The sequence below is a fragment of the Hemibagrus wyckioides genome, linkage group LG17, assembly GCF_019097595.1.
Source record: "Hemibagrus wyckioides isolate EC202008001 linkage group LG17, SWU_Hwy_1.0, whole genome shotgun sequence".
Lineage (NCBI taxonomy): Eukaryota > Metazoa > Chordata > Actinopteri > Siluriformes > Bagridae > Hemibagrus > Hemibagrus wyckioides.
In genome coordinates, this window is record NC_080726.1 from 2,154,446 (window position 1) to 2,173,475 (window position 19,030).

The 19,030-nt window shown below is 41.1% G+C and overlaps 1 protein-coding gene across 2 annotated transcripts; it reads left to right on the forward strand.

The window, feature by feature from the left end:
- Nucleotides 1-1,352: 1,352 nt before the first annotated feature.
- Nucleotides 1,353-15,429, forward strand: LOC131367764 (E3 ubiquitin/ISG15 ligase TRIM25-like). Of its 2 annotated transcripts, XM_058413248.1 has the most exons (6): nt 1,353-1,997; nt 2,720-2,815; nt 3,336-3,569; nt 3,756-3,915; nt 4,203-4,271; nt 4,383-5,311. In XM_058413248.1, exons 1-6 carry the CDS (start codon nt 1,407-1,409, stop codon nt 4,904-4,906), a joined length of 1,674 nt encoding a protein of 557 aa, XP_058269231.1. In that variant the 5' UTR covers nt 1,353-1,406; the 3' UTR covers nt 4,907-5,311. The 2 variants fall into 2 exon arrangements, with proteins under 2 accessions (XP_058269231.1, XP_058269232.1); XM_058413249.1 differs by lacking the exons at nt 3,336-3,569; nt 3,756-3,915; nt 4,203-4,271; nt 4,383-5,311 and adding exons at nt 14,236-14,469; nt 14,658-14,817; nt 15,112-15,429 and having other exon boundaries at nt 1,363-1,997.
- The last annotated feature ends 3,601 nt before the right edge of the window (nt 15,430-19,030 follow it).

The following is a 19,030-nucleotide window of genomic DNA, read 5'->3' on the forward strand; positions in this document are numbered from 1 at the left end:
ATCCTATTGGGAAAAAGGGATTTTCTGGTTAACAGTCCAGCTAACATACAGTGCAGTTTGAAATTATCCAGACTTCTTCCTCAATTTGCAAAAATAATCCTTTATAATATGATGACAAACTTCTGAAGAATTCTTACTTTATTTTAGTTTAAATCATCAGGGTAATGCAGTCTTTAATGGATTCTAATTGTAAGAAAATACTGGCACAATTCACAGCCAGTCCCCCAGAGGGGATCCTGGCTGGTGGATTGTTAATCCTTGTTGCATCAGGAAGGGCATCCAGTGTAAAACCTAGAGACATGAAACATGTGGACCAAATGATCCATGGTGACTCTGAACATGGAGCATCCGAAAGAACAACATTTTGTATTGTGTCGATGTAATCTTATGTTAAGTCTTTTATGTTTTAATCAAAACAAGGATTGCTATCCTGCGTTTGGGTCTGATTGACTGTGCTTTCCATGAAACCGTGACAGAATGACTGACCATTAGCAGACCCAGCAGGATTTCCCAGATAGTTTGTTTATGCTTCATTTCAGACTAGTAAACACTGAGTAGTTGAGGACATCCAGTAAGAATATCTGTGGGTTGGTTTTGCCCAATGTGGACTTCCCTGCCCTGTTTTCCTCAGGGTGGCCCTCCCGCTTTTGCCCATGCTGAGGATTCCGCTCCACTTTTATTTCCAATGGAGGACGTCGCCTGGCATCATGTTTAATCTGAGCCAAATGGAAGCATGGCTCTGCATTTGTTCGAGCTGAGAATGTCACTCTATTTATGGGTTCCATGGGGGACGCTGCTCAGCAACCCACCCAGAGGATGCTTCCTTCCCTCCTCACCCATCCTGGGTGAGGAGGGAACCGAATAAGAGCATACCGAATAAGAGCATACTGAATAAGAGCATACTGAATAAGAGCATACTGAATAAGAGCATACCTATACTTTGTGTTTTCTCCTTTCTATTTTTCCAGTTTTCTATCGAATTGCTGAAATTCTCAGTGCCTTCACAGATTGATATGAAGACTGATCTCTCTATTTCTTTCTTTTATCCTTCTAAAATAGCTTTAGTCATTTGTATATACCTTTTGTAATTAAAATTTAACGTTTTAAAAAATATATGAATGTGCTTTTAATATTATACTTTAAAAAAAAAAACACAAAAAAAGAAATTTTTAACAAATCAAACTTCAGTTAATCTGACTCTTTAAATGACAGAGAAGCTCTTTACATCAAAAGCTTGTGCTAAACCTGTCCTTTAAATCCTAAACCCCTCTCTCTTTAAAGCCACTCCCACTCTCTCTGTCACAATATAACACACACTTAACCAGGAAGTTCATTTGATAGATAACGAAACTCAGAATTTTAGACTCTCTCTCTCTCTCTCTCTCTCTCTCTCTCTCGTGCAGAAAATGGCAGAGGCCAGTATTTCAGTAGATCAGGATCAGTTCATCTGTCCAGTGTGTCTGGATCTTCTGAATGACCCTGTGACTACTCCCTGTGGCCACAGTTTCTGTAAGGTGTGTATTAATGGCTGCTGGGATCAGGAGGATGTGAAGGGCGTCTTCAGCTGCCCCCAGTGTAGAGAGACTTTCACTCCAAGGCCTGATCTACGCAGGAACAACATGCTGACTGAAGTGGTGGAGAAACTGAAGAAGACTGAACTCCAAGCTGCTTCTCCTGCTCACTGTTACACTGGACCTGGAGATGTGGAGTGTGATTCCTGCACTGGGAGAAAACACAAAGCCATCAAGTCCTGTCTGGTTTGTCAGGCCTCCTATTGTGAAGATCATCTTAAACCTCACTATCAGTCTCCTGCCTTTAAGAAGCACAAGTTAGTTGAAGCCTGTGCAGAGCTCCAAGAGAAGATCTGCTCTGAACATGACAAACTGATGGAGATCTACTGTCGTACTGACCAAAGCCTCATCTGTGACTTGTGTACGATGGATAAACACAAAGGTCATGATACTGTTTCAGCTAAAGCAGGAAGAACTAAAAAACAGGTGAGAAATGGAAACCTCTATTTTTTAGAGCACTTTTTTTTTTTACATTGTGGCTTTTAAGTTGCTTTAATCAGTTATATGAAACAAAATAACATTTCATTTATTTGTATTATATTAATAGAAAAAATTGGAAGTGAATTTTTGGTAAAAAAAAAAAAAAGTTAAATAAATTTGTTTGTTGTTTTTCATAACTCTAATCAGTACACTTATTATAGTTGGCACACTTACGTTAATTGATTTTTAGTTCTATATTTCTTTAATTTAAAATAATAAAATTCTTCATTTTATTTAAAAGAATTTAAAATGTTACTCAGAGACAGAATTTTTGTGCTTGATATTGATATTAGTCCCCAGCCTAGAAAAAATGGAAGGCTTGCATCAGGAAGGGAATCCAGCATAAACAAATATGCGGTTTGGACCATTCACTGTGGTGACCTTGAACAGGAAGCAGCTGAAAGAACAACAAGATTGAAAGAGTAGTGTATAAATACACCTACGATCTTTTAAAAAGTGTAAAGGTTTTCCTCAGTAAACGCTCTTGTAACTCAGTGAATACTAATGTCCCTGTGCGACAGTGTGCACAACCACTAATTCCTCCGAGGAATAACAAGCATACAACAACAAGCAGGATGGAATTTTCCATCAACTGTTTAACTGTAGATAACAGCAACACACTGATCTCCTGATACAGAAATAATGAAATGTGTTTTATTTGGTCTCAGAATGAGCTAACGGAGGAGCAGTTGAAATCCCGGCAGAGGATCCAGGAGAAGCAGAAGAAGGTGCAGGAGCTGAAACAGACTGTGGACATTATTAAGGTGAGGAGTAAAAGCACACACTCCTAGAAAAGATTATAAATAATCAGATTACAGTGATATTACAAACCAACTGTTTTCATGAATTAGTATCACATCTGTATCAATGAATTCAGCATATTTAAATGGAAAAGTAGTCACTCTGCTGTTTAGTAGCATTGTGTGCACCACACCGAACATGAAAGAATGCAAAGGAGAGAGTTGTCTGAAGAGCTCAGAAAGAAAATTATAGACAACCGTGATAAAGGTAAAGGCTATAATAACAGCTCCAGTTAGCTTGATGTTTTAGTGATTACAATTGAAAAATATTATTAAGCAGTTTAAGGTTCTCCCTGGAAGTAGCTGCAAGAGGAAAATTGACCTCAAATTGAACAGGATGGTGGGTATGATAAAATCTTTAGCCTCCTTGTTAGAGCGCCTGCCTCCCATGCCAGAGACCAGGGTTCGAGACCCGCTTGCAAAATAAAATTAATGGTATCATCTGGTCAATAAATTCAGGTCCTGGTTGTATGTGTTCTAACAGATACGTTCACAGGCAGCAGTAGGTGACAGTGAGAGGATCTTTACTGAGCTGATCAGCTCCATGGAGAAAAAGCGCTCTGAGGTGAAGGAGCTGATCAGAACTCAGGAGAAAGCTGAAGTGAGTCGAGCTGAACGACTCCTGAATCAACTGGAGCAGGAGATTGCTGATCTTAAGAGGAGAGTCACTGAGCTGGAGGAGCTTTCACACACACACGATCACATCCATTTCCTCCAGGTAACACTCACTGTCTGATCTACAGAGGGCGCTGTTCCTCACAAAGTTTCCTCCTAAAAGCTCATTACAGCAAGAAGAAATGTTCCTGTCTGAGATCACAAGTGTGTCTTTGGTCTGATTCAGTCTGAGATTCATTCGTTCCTCTCCTACACTTTTCTCCTTCTCTATGATGTTTCCTCTCTGTAGAGTTTCCCGTCTCTCTGTGTCTCTCCTGGATGTGAAGACTCACCCAGCTTCACTGTCAATCAACATCTCTCATTTGATGGAGTGAGGAAATCTCTCTCAGATCTGAAAGAACGAGTCGAGCAAATCTGTGAGGAGGAATTCAACAAAATCCGTCCACAAGGTTAGAAATTGTCCTGCTGGATGTATCTATTTACTATGCAACTGTTAAAGAGAGCCATAACATTCATAAAACAAGACTAAGCATAACAAGACTAATTTTACAATAATGCATGATGTTCACTAAAGCTAATGTGACATTAACCTTGTATGTAAATGGAGATCAAACCTATGGAGTGTGTCATTTGTTGCAAACACTTGACTTTCACTGTCACTAGTAGGGTAATAAGTTTCCTGATTCTGATGTTTGAATTTTTTTATATTCATACTTAACTGTTTATATTTTTTCAGTGTCCACAGCTTCAGTTGTTTGGGTGATTTTACCCTCAGTTCTGAAAAGCAGAGATGATTTTTTGCCATGTAGGTGTAAAACACATAAATATACACATGCACACACTTTCAATAAACAGTTAAAAAGACAGAGAGAAAATGTGAAATTAACATCTAACTGTGGACATTTTATTACTTTAGATTTCTGTTATCTGACTCTGGATCCAAACACAGCAAATCGTCAACTCATTCTCTCTGAGATGAACAGAGTGGTGACACGCAGTAGAACACAACAGCAATACTCTGAACATCCAGAGAGATTTGACTCCTGGATTCAGGTGTTGTGTAAGGAGAGTGTGTGTGGACGCTGTTACTGGGAGGTGGAGTGGAACAATGACTTAGAAATATCAGTCTCATATAAAGATATCAGCAGGAAAGAGGGTGATGAGAGTTTGTTTGGACGTAACAGTCAGTCCTGGAGTCTTTGCTGTACTTCTTCCTCTGTCTCTTTCTGGCACAATAACGTTAAAGCTGAGCTAGGAGGTCCAGCATCCTCCAGAATAGGAGTGTATGTGGATCACAGTGCAGGAACTCTGTCCTTCTACAGCGTCTCTGACACGATGAGGCTCCTCCACAGAGTCCACACCACATTCACTCAGCCTCTATACGCTGGGTTCTGGATGTGGACTTATAACTCAGCTGTGAGGTTATGTGATCCAAAATGAAATGTTTGCTAAAATGTTTAGTAAAAAAAACCTTCATAAGTGTCAGATTTTATTTCTCCATGAGCTGCGATGGCAATTTTGTGTGAAGCGACTGCATGTAAAGAAAGTGTGTGTAATGCTAAACTAAAATATAAAAATAACTATCACATTTGCAGGAATCCATATGCTTTGCATGACACTCACAGTGCATCATGTGATCATCTTAGAGATGTTTCTACAACTTGACACCTGTCACCTGTTGTCAATTTACTTGTATGGGTAGAAATTGTTCTGTTTACAAAGGAAGCAGTAGAAATGTGAGGTATAGTCAGGTTCGTTAATATTTGGACATTGACATGATTATTGTTATTTTCTGGAAAATGTTTTGCTTGAAAAGATTGCTTGTGGTATCTTTTATTTAAAATAAATGGCACTTGGTTTGGCATGTTTTCTGATGAAGTGAAAGTGTGGTTTTAAAGCCACAAGTATGGCTTTAAATGTCCAAATATGTGCATAATATTCTACTATAGTACAATTTTATAAAAGATTTATAAAGCAGTTTATCATAAGTCAATCTGCCTCTCAATGAGTTTATATCATTACTGGCTAAATGATAGAACATCATCTGTATACAGGTATAGTGAGCTTTTTTAAAGTCAAAATCCAGGCAAAGTGATCAACAAACAATAGGAACTAAAAAAGCTTAATATGAGAAAATCAGACACAAGATAAAAAAATTTGAGTGATTGTTTTCTTTATATATGTTACATATTGTGCTTTCAGCAATCAGGGGGAGTTGCGATGTGAGGGGTGTTGATATGCTGTCTGGAAGCAGTGGTGTGGGCTCTTCCGTCACAGTACTCTCTTCCTATAGCATACTGCCATTGGGCCCACAGGAAGTACCTCTAGAATAGGCTATCTCTATTGCCTTGGTAGGCCCCCGCTCTGTGCTGCACCTGGAACAACAATGGCGTACCTTGGTCAATCAGGATGTCCTTTGGGATACCACAGTGTCTGAAGAAGAGCATTATCCATCCTGACCCTCTCGAAGAAGACACCAATGATGGGGAGTGGAATAAGGGCCACAGGCAATGGCTTCCTTGGGGCCAGATGATGGCATTGGAGGCACCACTGGCAGAAGGCTCCCACTTTGGCATTCATGTCTGGCCAGAGGAACTGATCCTGAACTGATCCTTTTCCAGTGTGTTACCCCAAGGTAGCCGCCAAGCATGCATCTTACCTTCTGAGTATGTCCCCTTTGTTCTGAGCCATGCTGACCCTCTGAACTTTCATCAAAGACAGTCTTCTCCGGTGCCGTGTCCTGTTGTTTTTTAGGTTACAGTCCTGGTGAATGCCAAGCCAGTCTCACCCAAGCAGTTGTGGGACTGGAAGGTCTGGGATTAGCCCTACCAGGACGGCTCTTACAGTGCTTCCTTTCCCTCGCATCTCCACTTCAGAATGATGACTTTGCACTTCTCTGGTGGCAGAGCTTGCAGGAACTAATCGAACATGACCGTGTCGATCCTGTCTTAGCATCAGCCACTAGACTTTGTCCTATTCACTTAATGGTTTGCCATTGACACCTAGTCTCAGCAGTCAGTCTGAAGATGCAGCCTCCCAAGTACTGCTCACTTTTGAGGCCACAAGAACAGTCCCCCAAATCCAACACATGCCTGAAGCCAACAGTGCTGCTGAAACATGAGGCTGACAGTGTGGTCTCCAAAACTAAAACTGCTTTACCTTCACTTGTGTCTTGTCTCAGTGTCACAAAATGACAGAATACTTTAACTCCCAAATGGATGCAGCAGAGAGGGGCTCAACAGCAGTATGACTATAGTGCCACTAAACACTGTCCAATTGCCACAGTGATTTGACATTAAAACCCCAGACTCAGCAGTCAGCAAGACTTGGGGAACAATGCTGAAGGAATTGGGAAGACTTGGAAGGACATGAAAAGCACAAACTTGAAACCAACAGTGTAGCCTAACAATCTAGCTCATGTCTGGAAGGCTGACAGTTTGGCCTCACAAGGCCAGATACTGACAGTGCAACCTACCAAGTCATGATCACTAATGAGGCAATGGTTCCAAAATCCAGCTCACACATGAGGCTGACAGCATAGCCTCTCAAATTCAGCTCATGCACCCCAAATCTTGATCAAAGCTGAGGCCAAGGGTGGGGGGGCCCTAAGTCCAGCTCACACTTGAGGCCAACAACAGGGCCTCCAAAATCCTGCTCAGGTCTGTGGCTGATGGTGTGGCCTCCCAAACTATAACTGATTTACTTGCACTTGCATCCCGTCTCAGCATCTGAAAATGACAAAACACCTCCCCTAATGAATGCAGCAGGAGGGTGAGAGGGGCTGACTATGCAATTGCTGGACTCTGTCCTCTATCTCTGGTTGCTGGTCTCTGCTAACCTCAGCAGTAAGCAAGCCTTTGGATGTTGTGCTTTATACTTGGGAGGACTTGGCTCATGTCTGAGGCTGACTGCACAGCCTCCCAAGTTTAGCTCATGACCCCGAAGTCCTGCTCACACCTGAGTCTCCCAAATTCTGCTCAGGCCTGATGCTGATGGTGCAGCATTCCAAACTAAAGCTGCTTTACCTGCTCTTGAATCCTGTCTCAGCATCTTAAAATGACTCCTCTGGAACAACTGTCACCAAAGCCACAGGGGCCACCTCTCTGCATAGTTTAGATACAAGAGATAGAAATATGCCACTTCTAACCATTTGCCTTACCACATAGTTGATGTCCCTGACACAATATATGAGCTTGAATGGCCCTTGCCATTTGGCAAAGTTGGCAATAATGCGAGCAAATTATCTCCCTGTGAAATTTTATATAGCTCTAGCGACAAGAGCAACAATCCTGATTTTGTGACAGGTTCACCCTGTCACAAAATCAGGATTGTCACTCTTGTCGTTCTAGCTCTTGTCCAGATGCAAATTATCCTGGGTTAGGTGAATCAAGGTGTGGAGTTTTTACACTCAAGTCCAGAACATAATAAATTTTATTTTTTCTTTTAGAATTTTTAAAATGATGTGTTTGACACCACTATGCTTCCACCTGTACAAATTGAAAACCTTGTGGAGGCTTCCAGGACCTCTGAAACTGCACATAACTGGGACACAAGCCACATATCCCAATTCTGAGCATCACTGTGAACAAACTTATGATTTATATTGTAAACACTATTGCAAATTAATTTATTTGCCCTTTAAGTTGTACAGTTCAAGAAGTCTTTGTGACATTAGGTACACACTCTAGTCAGTTAGGATCTCTTCTAGGATTCTGACTCAGGAGATAACAGAAGATTATGCTGAAATGTTGTGTAGAGGTACTGCTTCAAGATATCATTTTGTATAGTGCACTAAAACTAACACGAAGTGATACCCTCTTGCAGTTTGTTCTAATGGCCTGACAAGGTCCAGACCAAATCTTTTGAAGATGAGCTCATTTAATGAAATACTTGCAATATGCCACACACCACCCACAAACATCACTGTAGGTGCATGTCCAATAGAAATTGCATAAAATCCTGCCATTGCATTATTGTGAGTCACCTGAACAAATTTCTCTCTGTTTCCTCAGGACCAACGCCTGTGTAATTTCCTCATTTGTTTGAGTGTCTTGCATAACCCATAATTACCCATCTTTGATAGTTATGAAGTAGATCACACAGCATTGGGCTGGACCTCATAAAATCTCATAAAATCCCCACCCTCTGTGTCTCAATCTTGCCACCACTCATTGAAACATGAAACGCAGGTGTTGAATCCTCACCTTTCACTTGTCCAGACTATTCATTCACAAACCAGCTCTCAACTAAACCCCACATCCACAATTAGCATCAAGACAATGGGATTAGAAGTATATTTAGCCATGTTTGGTAGCAGACCCATGCCTAGGCATGGTGGATTTAGGGTGGTGGGAGCCTCTGAGCTTGAAACATTATTGAGGCTCTATCTACACCTGCTTTATACAGTAACATTGTCACATTCCGTACCAACGTCGCTCCTGTACTTCCGCATTCCGGCCCAGAGTTTTGATACTGCCTCAACATCCTCATTGTGAAAGCACTGACACACCTGTTCTCTATCTTCCCTTCTCATTGCTACAAGTATATATAGAGCCATGGATTATTTGCATTGTTTGTCACAAAGATTTTTTATGGATATATACCTTTGTAGATTTTTACTTTTGTGGTTCTATGTGGTCCCACATCTGTGGCCTGTGTCTCCTCAAGAAACCAGTGACTCTCTATTGTGGACATAGTTTCTGTAAAATATGCATTATAGACTTCTGGAATCACAATAATCTGAAGGACATCTACAGCTGCCCCCAGTGTAGAGAGACTTTCACTCCAAGGCCTGTTCTACGTAGGAACAACATGCTGGCTGAAGTGGTGGAGAAACTGAGGAAGATTGAACTCCAAGCTTCTTCTCCTGCTCACTGTTACGATGGACCTGGAGATGTGGAGTGTGATTTCTGCACAGGGAGAAAATACAAAGCCGTCAAGTCCTGTCTGGTTTCTCAGGCCTTATATTGTGAAGATCATCTTAAACCTCACTAACAGTCTCCTGCTATTAAGAAGCACAAGTTAGTTTTTTTTTAAACAATATATTTATTACATTTTTCTTGAACAAAAAGCAGAAAAAAACACACAACAATAATAGTAATAGCACAGCACATACATGAACATAGGAGAAGAATATATATATAAATAAGCAAATATTTAAGCAAATAAACAAAAATAGTATTCTTACACTGGGTTAGGAGGTTAGCAAATCCTTGTAATACAGAGCAGGATAACAATGGATTTTAAATAAGGGTCCCAGATCTTGAAGAAGGTATTCGTAGAAAAATGTGACATGCAAAAAATTTATTCATTAGGAATGAGATCCATATTAATATTGTGCCAAGACTTTTTTGTTGGAGCAATGTCCTTCATCCAGAACAAAAAGACATTTTTCCTAGCTGCAAAGGTCAGTAAATTGAATAACCTCCTATGCATGATATTGGAGATACAAGTGTCTGGAAGGCCAAGAAGAAGGCACATAGGATATAATTCAACTGGTACATCAAAGATAACACACAGATCATCCACAATACCAGACCAATAACTCTGTAATTTGACACATGACCAAAAACAGTGGAGAAGGGTACCATTCTCAGATTTACATTTGCAACAAATTGGGGATATATGGGGATCCATCTTATTTTTGAGAACAGGTGTTATGTACTGTATGTGCGATGTAGGATCATAAACTGAGTAGATTCTGTTAGATTACAGACAGATATCACTGTTGCATAGTTCCAGACTTCCTGCCAAACAGTGTCATTGATAGTAAGGCCTAGGTCTTTTTCCCAAGCTTGCTTAGTAGCATGGGATGTAAGAGAGCAGTTAGGAATTAGCAATCTATAAAATGTACTTTTATGCTTCTTGGATTCTTGTGGCGGTGAAGATAAGGCTCTTTCTACATCAGAGGTAGCAACTGAAGTTACTAATGTTGTATCAGTAACAGTAAAATGTCTAAGTTGCAGATATCTGAAAAATTCACCTTTTGGTAGGCCATACCGATCCTGTATCATCTGAAAGACAGCAAGGTCTGCCAATCAAATAGATCTCCTAGCTTTGTTAACCCCTGTACATACCATCCTTTAGAACCATCATCTCTGAAGCCCGGCAGAAAGTCTGGATTACCTAGAATGGGGGTAAGAGCAGATGTGAGATGTGAGACACCCCTCTAAAGTACGGATGGATCGCCATGCTCTGATCATATTTATAGTAATAGGGTTAGTACAGAAGTCCCTTACAGACTGGGAATTTTTCATAAACAACAGATTCCATAGGGGGCATTTAGACTGGAAGGATTCAATATCAAGCCAAATTGAGGCATGGTCAGATCTAAACCAATCTGCCATCACCCGAAGATGAACAGCCAATTGATACAGTCTAATGTTTGGCAAATCTAAGCCCCCATCAGAACCGATCATGTGCAGTTTTGCCATCTTTAAACGGGGTTTCCTTTTATTCCAAATAAAGGAACTCAACCAGCCTTCAAGCACTTTGATAACCTTGTTAGATAGCAGAATAGGGATCATTTGTAGAGGATAAAGTAGCCTGAGTAGGATGTTCATTTTAATAAGGGCGATCCTCCCCAACCAGGACAGAGGCAAGCATCATCAGAACATCATCTTTTACCCTCGCCAGAGACATCTCCACCAGTCTTCCAGACGGAATTACATCTATGATGATTTGGGTCCAATACGTTCCTTCTGATCATCAGGATCCCATACAATAAGGAAATCGAGACAATCCATTGATCGGACTGTGCTGGCTAACTTAGCCAGGTCGAGTATCACCTCCAAAACAGGTAGGAGTGATCTCTCTTTTGGCCTGTTCAACATTCGCTCGCTAACAAACAAAGGGCCACTTTGTTTTTGTGTATTTATGACTTATTGAGAGACAACAAGTTTGATTTTTTATGTTTAACGGAGACTTGGCAACAACTAAATGACTTCTCTCAGCTGAATCAGTCAATTCCTCCTGGGTTTGTTTACACCTGCCAGCCACGCCCCTCTGGGTGTGGAGAAGGGCTTGCTATTCTCTACAATGAGAAGTGGAAAGTCTCTTCAGTTAACTCGGACTTCTTTGAAACCTTTGAGTCCATGGTCTTGCAGATAAATGGACCCAGCCCTGTTATTTTAGCCACTGTTTATCGCCCACTCAAAACCAGTAAAACTTTTTTAGCTGAGCTTTTAACTTCACTGTGCTCCATATCTTCTAATGTTATTTTACTGGGAGACTTTAATATACATGTGGATAACCATAGTAACACTCTCACCAAGGAGTTTATATCATGTCTTGACAGCTTTGGAATTCAACAGTTTGTTGATTTTCCCACCCATTGTAAAGGCCACATCCTAGATAATATCTGCTTTGGTTTAACCCCCTTTAATCTCAGTGCACTTGACCTTCCCATTTCTGACCATAAGCTAATGTCATTTAGTGTTAACTTAATGGTTGAAAAATTAACCACAGGCTGGACTATTTCATTCAGGAACATTAAAAACATGGACTTAACCTTACTTTATAATCGTATTTATAATTTTTTACAAACGACACCCTGGACAGTTCAGATGATCCGGTTTCCTACTATAACAATGGACTCCGATATGTACTTGATACACTTGCACCTATAACAACTCGGACTGTCTTTTTCACTCACTCTACACCCTGGTTCACTTCAGAGCTGATACTGCTCAAAACCCAAGGATGTCAACTTGCTATTTGGCAAAACTGGTTTATCTGTTCACAAGATGTATCTGGACCATATGTCACTGTATAAGGACACACTCTCAACAACAAAAACTGACTATTACTCTGCATTGATTAGGTCAAATGAGGGCAACACTAAATCATTATTCACTTTAGCTAATAATGTTTTAAAACCTCGCAATATTATTTTAAATCACACATATTCAAATGACACGTGACAATTTCATGAACTATTTTAATGCTAAAATTGATCAGATTCACCAAAAAGCTTGCCTACCTGTACTATCTAATTTAATAACAGATATCATGCACTCTTTCCTTACCTCAGGCACTGTTCTGTTACCTTTTAAAGCAGCTGTAATAACTCCTAGGCTTAAAAAACCTGGCACAGACCCCAAAAACCCGTCCAATCTCTAACCTGCCATTTCTCTCAAGAAGTCTGGAAAAAATTGTTGCCGGTCAACTCCACACTTACCTCTCTAAAAACAATCTTTTCGAAGAGTTTCAGTCAGGTTTTCGCCCACCGCACAGTTCAGAAACAGCCCTAGTAAAAGTCACAAATGACTTATTAATAGCAGCCGACTCCAGTCTTTTATCTATACTCATCCTACTCGATCTTCTCCTAGACAGATTAAACCAAATTGGCATTTAAGACTCTTGTTTGGTTCACATCCTATCTCTCAGAACAAAGTCAATTTGTCCAGCTAAAAATGTTTTTAAATCTTTCTCATCTCCTGTCACCACTGGTGTCCCCAAGGATCTGTTATGGGCCCCATCCTCTTCACTATTTACCTTCTTCCACTAGGGCATATCTTTAGGAAATATGGCATCAGTTTTCACTGCTACGCAGACCACACCCAGCTCTACCTGTCCTCCAAGCCAAATGGTCTCCTTCCCTCCTCATTACAAGACTGTCTACAAGAAATCAAAGCCTGGCTATCAATCAACTTCCTTCAACTTAATTCAGGAAAAACAGAAATCCTTTTAGTTGGTACAAAGACCAATCTAACTAAAACCACCAGTCCCTCAATAACAATAAGCAACTCTATCATAACCCCACCTCACCAGGTTAAGAGTCTGGGCGTCGTCCTCTGTCAGCACTCTGTCATTTGAAGCTCATATCAATAACTTCACCCGGTCTGCATACATTTATCTGCGCAATATTAATCGCCTTCACCCCTTTCTCACCCCCAGCACTACAGCCACACTTGTACACGCTCTTGTCACCTCACGAATAGACTACTGTAATTCCCTCTTATTTGGCTTACCCTCTCAACTTCATCATAAACTTCAGTTGGTCCAAAACACAGCTGCCTGCATCATCACAAAACCTCCCTCCATCAAGCACATCTCTCCTGTACTCTTTCAACTACACTGGCTCCCCGTTAAATTCTGCATCGATTACAAGATTCTCCTCCTCACCTTCAAAGTATTACATAACCTTGCCCCCTCATACCTCTCACAGCTGGTAAACGTTTACACCCCTGCATGGTCACTTCAATCCTCTTCATCTTACTCACTCGCCATTCCCTCTGTCCGCTTACACACAATGGGTTCCAGGTCTTTCAGCTGGGCTGCACCACACCTCTGGAACTCCCTCCCACCGTCCATCTGTGAAATAATCTTTCACCTCTTTTAAATCTAATCTTACAACCTATCTTTTTAGGAAAGCCTTTTCAGATTTTTGTTAACCGTCTTTCTGTTTTTATTTAGATTTTGTATGTGTACTGCTTTGTATTTTATCTTTGATTCTACTTGATGTAAGGTGACCTTGAGTTTCATGAAAGGTGCCTCAAATAAAATGTATTATTATTATTATAAGTAGGCCCAGCGTTCTAAGTCTGCTTTGATGGTATCCAGAAGAGAAGGGAAGTTAGTAAGCACAAGTTAGTTGAAGCCTGTGCAGAGCTACATTATTAAGGTGAGGATTGAAAACACACACACACACACACACACACACACTTAATTTAGACAGAAAGGGCTTCTCTTCATAAAGGGCTTCTGCTTTCCTCTTCTTGTGTGTGTATGTGTGTGTGTCTATGTGTGTGTGTCTGTGTGTGTTCTAGATGCGTTCACAGGCAGCAGTAGATGACAGTGAGAGGATCTTTACTGAGCTGATCAGCTCCATGGAGAAAAAGCGCTCTGAGGTGATGGAGCTGATCAGAACTCAGGAGAAAGCTGAAGTGAGTCGAGCTGAACGACTCCTGAATCAACTGGAGCAGGAGATTGCTGATCTTAAGAGGAGAGTCACTGAGCTGGAGGAGCTTTCACACACACACGATCACATCCACTTCCTCCAGGTAACACTCACTGTCTGATCTACAGAGGGCGCTGTTCCTCACAAAGTTTCCTCCTAAAAGCTCATTACAGCAAGAAGAAATGTTCCTGTCTGAGATCACAAGTGTGTCTTTGGTCTGATTCAGTCTGAGATTCATTCGTTCCTCTCCTACACTTTTCCCCTTCTCTATGATGTGTTTCCTCTCTGTAGAGTTTCCCGTCTCTCTGTGTCTCTCCTGGATGTGAAGACTCACCCAGCTTCACTGTCAATCAACATCTCTCATTTGATGGAGTGAGGAAATCTCTCTCAGATCTGAAAGAACGAGTCGAGCAAATCTGTGAGGAGGAATTCAACAAAATCCATCCACCAGGTAAACAAGTAACCACAAGGTAAAAAGTTAATATTGTAAATGCAAGTATTAGCATTAGCCTTGTGAATTATATTAAGATAAATTAAGCAGACAAACAAAGTATAAATCTTTTTTTTTTTGGAGAAAATCATAGTCAAAGCCTTGAATTAAAAGTTGCCCACTGAGATGGTGACATGGTTGCCATGTCTGAAACAAGTGAGAAATCAAAATTGTCACATTCACACTTTAAACTGTTTCCATTTCATTTTTCTGTACCCTTTTTGTCTCTGTGTCTCCACAACTGCATCAATTCAGATGATTTTATGCCCAAAACCAAACAGCAGAGAGACTTTCTTCACTGTAGGTGTACAACACACAGACACACACACACACAGAGTGTTAAAATGTCTATATTGTGTATATAAATCTTTTCCATGTATATAGAGCAGCATTAGGAGGATAGAAACACAGACAGGTGTCTCACACACACTTATTATAAATCCTGTGATTAACATCTAACCTGTGGACATTTTATTACTTTAGATTTCTGTTACCTGACTCTGGATCTAAAGACAGCAAATCCTAAACTCATTCTGTCTGAGATGAACAGAGTGGTGACACTCAGTTGGACAAAACAGCGATACTCTTATCATGCAGAGACTAGATTCATGTACTCAGGTGTTGTGTAAGGAGAGTGTGTGTGGACGCTGTTACTGGGAGGTGGAGAGGAGTGGTGATGTCGACATATCAGTCTCATATAAAGAGATCAGCAGGAAAGGACGGGGTTATGAGTGTGGGTTTGGATTCAACAGTCAGTCCTGGAGTCTGCGGTGTTCTTCTTCCTCTGTCTCTTTCTGGCACAATGACATTCATACTGAGCTCCGAGGTCCAGCATCCTCCAGAATAGGACTGTATGTGGATCACAGTGCAGGAACTCTGTCCTTCTACAGCGTCTCTGACACGATGAGGCTCCTCCACAGAGTCCACACCACATTCACTCAGCCTCTATACGCTGGGTTCTGTATAGGGAGTTATAACTCACCTGTTAGGTTATGTGGTCAAAAATGAAATGTTGGTAAAAGTGTTTATTAAAATTATAACTGTGTGAGATTTAATTTCTCCCTGAGCTACACTGGACATTTTGTGTGCAGAAACTGGAACAGTAATGAATGCAGAATTTAGGATGTTTCTAGAAAGAAGAAATGTTCTCAGACAGACTATTTAACTGTATGCACTATTAGGAGAATTTATTATGCTTATATGAAACATTACAATCTCAATTTTGGCAATGGCAAATACTGTTTCCTCAGAAATAATAAAATTTACTCAAACTGCTGTCTTTCTGTGCTGCTGCTGGTGGTGGAAACTCATCCTACTGGGTAAAAGATGTTTGTTATATCTATAGACCATTTTCTAGTCAAATATCCAGTTAACATACTATGGACAGTGAAAGAATAATAATACACTTAAAAAGCAATCTCCTAATTTCATACAGAACCTACTTATTTCAATATACTACTAAATCAGATGCTGTTTGACAGTGTGTGTGTATCATATTTGCATGATTATTTGTTAAACATCTACATCACTTATACATTTTTTTAAAATTGTGCAATAATTGTTTTCTATCCTGTGAAACTAATGCCAAGTTCACAGTGCACGATTATCAGTGCACAGTGCACGACTATCTAGGGTAGCATTCAGCTGTGTTCACACTGCACGATGGATCGGTGACAGGAGGTTTCACACTGCATGACTTAACAATAAGAAGAATCGCCGACAACTCTGTCTGGTCCGCAAACTGGTTTTCACAACCAAACGTACACGAGAAATAATAAGGAAATAACGCAAGATCAGAGTTCTCGCATGAGACTAGAAATGGAACCCTGCAAGAAGTTTGCGAGCCAAATGTTCTGTGCATAGAACAAGGATTGTGTATTTGTCTGATAAAATCCTATAAACTATTAAAATATAATATTGTGCTCCAACCGAAGCCATTCCTGCTGATATTGCGGTCTATAACTTCTCCCCGACCTGCCCACTGCCCTGTATCTTGCTCTCTCATTGGCTGTAGGTCATTGCCGAGGTATTTTTCAGTCAGAGCTCCTTTCACACTGCACGACATTGAGTCGCTGACAGGTCCAGATATTTAGCATACTAAATATTTCACGGGATTTGGCGACTCATTGGTGACTCGCTCAGATCGAGTTTTTGGTCATTGACACTGTGTGATTGTCACTCGGGTGCACGTGCTCCGCTTTGATTTTCTGCTTTCGTGAATCCCTTTCGTCCTTTCAGCTGACTCTAATGCCTCCGCTTCAGCTCCTGGAGCTCGCTTTGCGATTTCTCCCCACCTAGATGAGGATATAATGCTATCTACATTGGACTCTGAGGAGCTCAATGAGGGCAACAAGGAGCAAACAGCATTCGAATTGCCACTGCATTCTGTGGTGTTTCGAAAAGCTCCTCGAGGTGATCACACATGCTGTTGCTAAGCTTAGCTTAGTTTGGCATGATGAAAAGTTAGTGTTGTCTGCTATGAGCTTAACAATCTCTGACTAACTTCACACCGCCTTCCACCTCCATGCAGGCATCTCCCATTTTTTCCCACACCTCCACACTGAGGTGTCATGGTTCTGGATTAATCCTTATTAGGCCACTGCTATTCAGCAGTTGTGAGTCTAGATGAACATGTATGTGGCCATGCCTAGTGTTAAAGAAATGCTTGCCAGCAATCTCTCTCCTTCATCAGCTGCATGGAGATTGTCTGCACTAATTCTAAGACTGCATCAGCTCTCCTTACCCAGCATTTTTCTTGCTGTCTTTGTTGAACAAGATGGATGAACTTCAACTTTGTATCACCAACAACAAAAGATTAACAGACTGCAACATCTTAATCTTCACAGAGACATGGCTGAACAGTGGTGATCCTGATAGTGCTATCAAGCTAGCAAGACACTACACTCTATGGGCAGACAGAACAACAGAAGGCTTTGGTAAGACCAGCAGTGGAGGTTTATGCATTTATGTAAACAAAGCCTGATGCATGAACTCTGCTATCATTAAGAAACACAGTTCTGCAAACCTAGAATTCCTTATCGTTAAGTTTAGACCTTTTTATCTATGGAGGGAGATCACATCAACAATAATAACTGCTGCATATATCCCACTGGATGCTAATGCTAAACTTGCAATGGAAGAACTGCATGCAGATATTAGCAAACAACAAACAGTGCATCCTGAGGCTGCTTTCATTGTTGGGGGTGATTTCAATCAACTTCAGGACAGTACTGCCAAAATTTTATCAGCAGGGGAAGCAAAATTTTGGATCATGTCTATACTAACATAACAGAATCTTACAAAGTCTACGCCTCCCCCACCTGGGACAACCTGATCATCCGATCAGCAGTGCTACCACCCAGAAACAGATCAATACATACCCTAATCAGAAGCCAAGGGTGAATAAGAAGGTCTGTCTCCCACTCAAGACCCGAGTCACTGCCTTTAGAACGGGAGATGTTCAGGCCTATAGTGCATCCAGGGCTGACTTGAGAAGGGGTATCAAGAAGGCAATACAAATCAACATGCTGAGGTTTGAGGATCATTTCTCCAACTCCGAACCCTGGCGCATGAGGCAGAGCATCCAGACCATCAGTAACTACAAGCCCCTACTCTGAGCCCCCTATCCACTTATGTCTGCTTCCTCAATGATCTAAATGACTCGTGCTTGATTTGAACGAGACAACCGGGCCAAACTACCAGCCCCTCACACTTGCCACCACTGAGGTCTGTGCCGCTCTGAGCTGGATCAACATATGAAAAGCTGCTGGCCCTGATGGCATACCCAGATGTGTACTCAGGGCCTGTGCTGGTTTTGACTGACATATTCAATCTGTCACTATCACAAGCAGCTGTACCAACTTGCTTCAGAACCACCTTCATCGTGCCGGTGTCTAAGCACTCCAAGCCAGAGTGCCTGAATAACTACCGCCCTGTAGCACTTACACTCATAATCATGAGGTGCTTTGAGCGTTTAGTCCTGGCTCACCTAAAAACCAGCCTTACAACCACACTGGACCCTCATCAATCTGCCTACTGTAGGAACAGGAGCACTGAAGACATTGTGTCCTTAGCACTGCACACCATACTTATACACCTGGACAACAAGAACACGTATATAAGAATGTTTTTTTATTTCAGTTTAGCATTGAATACAGTCATCCCTTCCAAGCTG